The sequence below is a fragment of the Oncorhynchus kisutch genome, unplaced genomic scaffold, assembly GCF_002021735.2.
Source record: "Oncorhynchus kisutch isolate 150728-3 unplaced genomic scaffold, Okis_V2 Okis03b-Okis08b_hom, whole genome shotgun sequence".
Taxonomy (NCBI): Eukaryota; Metazoa; Chordata; class Actinopteri; order Salmoniformes; family Salmonidae; genus Oncorhynchus; species Oncorhynchus kisutch.
The window spans coordinates 3,901,925-3,909,170 of record NW_022261980.1 but is presented as its reverse complement, the minus strand read 5'-3'; the positions used below and the strand labels follow the sequence as shown (position 1 = coordinate 3,909,170).

The window sequence follows — 7,246 nt, the reverse complement described above, 5'->3', positions numbered from 1 at the left end:
GTTACACCCAGATTATAACCTGTTGTAAACTGGTCAGGATTATGTTGTTAAACCCAGATTATAACCTGTTGTAAACTGGTCAAAAATACTTTGCTACACCCAGATTATAACCTGTTGTAAACTGGTCAAGATTACGTTGTTACACCCAGATTATAACCTGTTGTAAACTGGTCTAAAATACTTTGTTACACCCAGATTTGAAACAGAAGTCAGAAATGTACAGGAATTTGACAACAACCATTGTGTCAACCTTAACACAAACGTGATCTACTTCTGTTCTTTCAAAATATTGAGACAAATTACAATACAAATTAGGAATGACTCAGATTAGGAGTGCTGATGTAGGATCAGGCACCTAATGTCCATGTAATCATATTCATTGTAATCTAAATGGCAAAACCGATCCTAAATCAGCAATCCTACTCTCATACAACTGTGTGAGAAATAGTAGTCAAAACATCCCTCAGATTAGAAACAACACAGAATACCACTGAACACTATGATCAATACCACTGGATAAAACCACTGAATGACAGATTGTCCTGCAGTCAGTCGGGCTGGTGTGAGTTAGGACGGGGATTCAGTTAAGACCCATCCTCAGATGCCGAACGCTGCTCGTCCCTACATCATAACCTTTTCATTAAAGCGGGATTTGAGAGCTAAACATCGGTCAAGAGCACCAGTTTATGGGGGCTTTGTCTCAGAGAGAGGAGTGAGTGTGGTGGGCCTGTGGATTGTGTGTGTGTGTGTGTGGTGTGGTGTGTGTGTGTGTGTGTGTGTGTGTGTGTGTGTGTGTGTGTGTGTGTGTGTGTGTGTGTGTGTGTGTGTGTGTGTGTGTGTGTGTGTGTGTGTGTGTGTGTGTGTGTGTGTGTGTGTGTGTGTGTGTGTGTGTGTGTGTGTGTGTGCGTGCGTGCGTGTGTGTGTGTGCGTGTGAGGGGACAAAGTTTAGGCTGGGTCAAAGAGGATGCTTTTTCCATATGTGTGGTGGTGAAGGTGAGATAGGGACACACAGACATCAAACACACACATGGACATGGGCTCCCGAGTGGCGCAGCGCTCTAAGGCACTGCATCTCAGTGCTAGAGCCGTCACTACAGACCCTGGTTCGATTCCAGGCTGTATCACAACTGGCCATGATTGGGAGTCCCTCTAGCAAGAGGGGTGAGATGTGCTTATGAGATGTGATCTCATCATAAGATGAGATGTGCTTATGGTGAAGCGCTACGATAACAAACTGAACAGATCAGGGTCTATCCTCAGTGTGTGTATTTGTACTTGCGTGCGTAGGAAGACTGGACAGGGCCTCTTGAGGACATTTTCAAAGGAACAATGAAGCTGACACAACATGGAGTGACCTTGAGTTAGATGAAAACTAAAACACACTGAACGGTAGTTTACACTCGAAGCCAACAGTTACTGTATGACGTACTAACACGTTGATGTGTTGTGAGACATAAGCATGTTATAACCCGATTGATTATGCATTGGTTTATCTCAGTAGACCAATTGCCACATAAAAAGTGTATTATAAATGTTATCATATTATATGTTAATGCTAAAACACACTAAGAACGTATAAGAATAAATCATTTATTATACCTGTTGTCTTTCATCCAAGTGATACTAGCAGGGCCGTCACTCTGTCTTGCAAAGTTGTTCAGTCTATGACTGGTCAGTTATTAATGTTCAGTATCAGTACCTGTATTCATAAAGCAGCAGGGTAGAGTGCTGATCTAGGATCAGGTCCCCTCTTTCCATTTAATCTTACTGATGATGATGTAAAACTGATTCTGATTCAGCACTCCTACCCTGAGAGGCTTTATGAATACAGGCCTGGGCCTGCACCACCTCATAGTGAATGAAACTAAACTGATTCTAGATCAGCACTCCTACCCTGAGAGGCTTTATGAATACAGGCCTGCACCACCTCATAGTGAATGAAACTAAACTGATTCTAGATCAGCACTCCTACCCTGAGAGGCTTTATGAATACAGGCCCGGGGTTACACCACCTCATAGTGAATTAAACTAAACTGATTCTAGATCAGCACTCATTCCCTTAGAGGCTTTGTGAATACAGGCCCGGGGTTACACCACCTCATAGTGAATTAAACTAAACGGATTCTAGATCAGCACTCATACCCTGAGAGGCTTTGTGAATACAGGCCCGGGGTTACACCACCTCATAGTGAATTAAACAAACCACAACAAACTGCTGTATCGTACTTTGAAACCCTGTGTTAGAGGCTATGTGATATAAATACAATATCTGGCTGACATGGCAACCTGAATGAATTTACATGGCTAATTTCCATCAGAGTAGAGCGTGTGTTTTCTTTCAGACAATAAAGGCTGTTATTAATCATCATCTGTAATAGTCCCCACTAGCACCTGTTCCTTCATGTTACTACAGACAACATATACATCATGTTAATGGGCCCATATTCTTTCATCATATCAAATCAGATTTCAGAACAAATAATGATGATCAAATCTAGCTATCAATCAATCATCACAATATTTCAAACACATGAGAGAGATTGACACAGAGAGAGAGAGTCAGTCTTCTAACTACTGTGTTTCACCTTGTTAAATCATGGTAGCTACACACTATCTTTATGGTCACGTTTTAAACAAGGTCCATCTTGTGAGGGTAAATGAAGCCTTCATAAACCATTAAGAGGTCTACATGGAGAGCTCATAAATAATGTACAAGCAAATGTCATACAATACCAGGGTGATACTACAGGGCTCACATCTAGTGCTCTACCAAATGTGGCAAACCCTTAAGCCAGCCTTTATACAATATAAACATAGATTATAAGTGATTTGTGGAGCATTTAGGGTTAAATGTGACTGTCTACATCACATAGTGAAGTATTGGTTGTTATAACACAGAGTCATTTATATTAACGGTATGCTGACACAAAGACTGATCTGAGAGCAGCGCTTATGAGAAACAACCTTTTTTAATAGTTGAAATAAATACTAATTTATACATGCATGATCCAAAAAAAACAACCACATTAACAATACTATGGTAAGTCTGGTAGATAGTGTAAAACCTATGGTACACACTCACAGCAGCTTTTACCCATTATAAGAATTTCACACATTGAAAAACACAAGCAATGAAGGACAGTCTTCTTCTTACTTCCTACTCTCACTAGAGCACATGTACTTCTACTAGAGGTCACCTGGGGGTCCATAGGTCATAGGTGATAGGTCACACACACACGGCAGGCTACATCCATCATTTCATATCTGGCGTTTTCAATAGCTGAAAACTGAGGTAAACTTGATCAGGTTTTAAGATCATTGTATGTTTGTTTTTGGCAAAGAGAAGGTCAACAGGTGTATGTAGATTGGAGACTGAGTTTAAGGTGTCAGTTTCTTATGGTGAGGTTCTGGTCACATCCAGCGCAACCAAAACCTTGTTTTCCGATGTTGTTACTTTAAGCTCAGTAAAAGTCCAAACACAGCACACCTATCTCAATCGTAGAACCAGATCCAGACTCCTTCCTTTGTGTTCTCTCTCTGCACTCACTCAACCTCCCGACCCTAAACGAACAGGGCCAATCCAAGCGTCTCTTTGGTATGCCAAAACAAGGAGATAGAGATGGGATTTTCTCTTCCACGATCACTTTTAGAATGGGTTTATTTACATCTATTTATTAAACTAATTGACAGAATGGGAATTGACTGGCGGTAGAGTCCTGGGTGAAGACCTCTCCCTTAGCGCCTGTGAGAGCAGTGTGCAGCCGTCCGACACCGCGCAGGCCGAGTTGCGTAAGCGCTCCCTGTAGTCCGCCATCTTGGTGCTGCTCTCTGGATGCTGGGAGACGTCCCGGAGGCCCTGAGTGAGAAGGACGCACGCTGACACCACGCTCATGGCGCCGCCCAGAACTGCCGTCTGCACACCCTTCCCCTCGGGTGACACGCTCGCCGCCCGGCCTAAAAACTGTGGTTCCGTGGCAAACCCGACCAATGCGTTTACCGCTTGGACCAGCGCCGCGCTGAACAGGACACAGCGGTTGCGCGTCAGCTCGCTGGGCTGCGTCTTGACTTCCCGGACACAGGCCAAGAGGGCCGTGCCGCTCGTGCTAATGCTCTTGACGCTGAGCTTGAACTGTTCTTTGGCGAAGCGGTCCTTGGACCTCTCGCTGGCCAGGCCCGAGGCATCTGTCAGGGTCTTGAGGTTGCAGGAGATGTTCTGAGATAGCTCCAGTAGAAGCTGGGGCGTGAGGTCCGGCAGCGGCGTGACCCGGAGGATGCCGCAGCTCTGCTCCACCTCGTGGCGGCACCGTGTCACTTTGTAGCGGTCCACCAGCCCTGGCAGACACGGCTGAGAACCCGAGGTCTCCACCACTGCTAGGTATGCAGCGTGAGCCGAACACTCGGTCAACGACACCACCAAGTCCCCCATCTCTAGTAAGCGGTCTCCCACCTCGACGAAGCGGCCCATGTTGAGCTGCGACTGGATGTCGTGGGTGAGGATGGAGAGTTCCTTCGTGCGGGCGATGACCGTGTCGCGGCACTGCTCGAAGGTCTCGGCCACCGCCACGCCATCCGCGGTGACCACGGGCCGTGTCTCACTGCAGAGCAGCAGGAGGTCGGCAACCAGCTGCATCTTGCCCTTACACGTGTCACAGATGGACGAGAGCTTCTTCCTCTGCTGCAAGCTGCTGCTCTGTGTGCTGCTGGAACCCTCGCTAGCTGACCTCCCTGAGCCACTACTAGCCATAGTAGGGGGGTCAAGCTGCTCGATTTGTGGGGGATTTCAATGAGAAACGTGTTTTACGTCGTCACACACTCCATGGTCAGAAAGCGTAGTTTAAGACATTGTTATTAACGATAACCCACACCCCTATAAGTGTAAAACTGTGAGTTTGAACTGGCCAGAGAATATTCCTTATAGTCCTTCAGAGTACATGTAGTCCACTGTATGTGGCAATGTGAGATTGCAAAAAAGCACAGGGCATTGTATTCTCAAAGTAAACATTTGCTGAGATCAAAATAGAAGTTCTAAGTCATGGTACTCCAGCTCATTATTCTCATACAAAGTACGGATAGGGATTCTGTTGGGGTTAAATTAGTAACTTGGTTTTGAGCTATGATCTATAAAATGAACTATTCTAAACACTTACTCTTCAATGAGAGTTCCTTCCTTTACATTTTTTTTTGTGACGAGAATCCCTTCAAATTATAACTTTTCATTTACTCAGTGTTTATAACTTATTCGTTGTCATGTTTACATATTAAATAAAATGCCCTGGAAAAAAACTTCAACCACCTGCTAATATCAATTGTCGTCCCAGGTTTTCACAAAACAGAAAAATTCACAGGTTATTGTAATAAAATCACACACAAAACTGCAGTGCCACCAAGGTGCCTATACTTCAGGCTAAGTGCTGACTGTACAAAGATAATATTAAAAGTTATGAATTTAATAAAATCAAAAAATATTATCGATCTGATAATATTTTAACTACAATTTTAAGACGTGTCCTTTTTTCTGATTAAATTTACTCGAGAACACGATAGGATTTTAAAATACCTGCTTGCTTGAAGGCAGGGTGTATGTGAACCGTATTGTCCGTTGAAGAGTTCCCACTAAATTTGACCACCCTAGTTTGACCGGGAGGCTGGCTCATTACAGTTACAAGGAGCGTACCACCCAGACAGTTCCGTTCGACCACTCCTCGCTCCCTCTGCCTTTCCTGCATCATCATTACATGAGTCTTTCCAAACAGAAGGCTCCAAAAACGCAACAGGCCAATTGCACTGGCCCTCCCGCGACTTTCAACCTCTTCTTTTTCATACACAGTCCCGTGATAGACACTTGTTCGTCCGGCAGGTTCGATTCCATAGGCATATCTATTGTCCATAAGCACTTCTTAGCAAAACGCAGGGCGTGAATGTCTTGTCCGGAGTATCCTGTGTCGGGTTTCGGTTTTGATATCCATAGCAGTCGTGTCCCTGTTGAAATTATGACCTAACCTCCTGAACACATCTGAAACAATCTTTCACAACTAACATGTCGGTCGACAACAAGACATCACTGAAAAATGAGTGGTGGGGATTCCAAACTGAAAGTCAGTTGTGCTCTCTCCCGCTACATATTCTGTATTGCCTAGTATCAGGAAGCAGAGAGGGTGTGGTCGCACTAAAACGGCTTGATTGTAGCGAAGTAGCAACGCAGGCAGCGAGGCAAAAAATGATAGCCTTCCGCTGAAATAATATGTAACTTTAAAACTGTGTTTACGGTCTATCTGGCTCGTCAATATAGAGCAAAAAATCCCGCCGCGCGTTCATCAAATGGTCCAATACGATTCCACAGTTGTCCCGGATAGTTGTTTGCTTTCCTGGTGAGTTTTATGGTCCGGATTTTAGGGCAGACTGCTCCCTCTGCCATGAGCCAGCCCTTCCCGAGGCCCCGACGTGGGTGCATTCGACTACCGGTATAAGGGCAAAGTTACACCCAAAACGCAGTTCTCCAAAATGACCGACAGTTTCATTTATTTGGTTACCTTAATTTCCCTTCTCAAAATCAATCAAAACGTGTGATACTCCGAGACCGCGCCGTTCTTACTTATACAAATCCAAACTTATTTTACACTGCTCATATTGACTGCTATAACACAGCTGTTGGATTCTATTAGAATGAGTCGCGTCTTTACAGTGCGCTCATTTGGACTTTAATTATGTGTTTCGTGTTTCCGCGCTTCACGAAGCATAGGATACGTTTCCACTGGGTGAGATTGAGCTATTAATAATAACCAACGATGTATATAAACCCTGGATTGCTGATGCTATGTATTGGCTATTGAGAGGCTTTGAAGGCTCTGTTCGGCCATATTGGCACTTCCCAGTACGGTCCTCCATTGGAAAGAATGGAATTCTACAGTATTTCAAGTAGACATTACGTGTATTTAGGTATTGTTGTTGTTGTAGTGGGGACCGTAACATTAGCAATCTCAAAAAATTATACTTGAAGGATTAAAAAATATATATATATATATTTGTATGTTTAGCTCACATAATATAATTAAAAAGTATGCATTAAGGTGTGTGTAATATAATAAATGTGGCAAAAAAAATGAATGCAGACATTAATAAATGCCTTTCTATAGCTTTCTATGTATTTTTTACAATGGTAGGGGTGTGCCAAGATGGAGGCATGGTGGCTTCAACACAGCGCATGTAGTGCATCTATAAACTATTGGCAATAGCCAATCTATTACAC

At 43.8% G+C, this 7,246-nt stretch overlaps 1 protein-coding gene across 1 annotated transcript; it reads right to left on the bottom strand.

Annotated features, from left to right (window-relative positions):
- Positions 1-2,950: 2,950 nt before the first annotated feature.
- tlnrd1 (talin rod domain containing 1) lies at positions 2,951-6,762 on the bottom strand. The gene has a single exon (XM_020468836.2). The coding sequence runs from the start codon at positions 4,742-4,744 to the stop codon at positions 3,680-3,682; it is 1,065 nt and encodes a 354-aa protein (XP_020324425.1). The 5' UTR covers positions 4,745-6,762; the 3' UTR covers positions 2,951-3,679.
- Positions 6,763-7,246: the final 484 nt, after the last annotated feature.

What these genes read in the sequence shown, in the direction of transcription:
- tlnrd1 (XM_020468836.2), bottom strand. Translation starts at nt 4,744, where the DNA reads ATGGCTAGTAGTGGCTCAGGGAGGTCAGCTAGCGAGGGTTCCAGCAGC.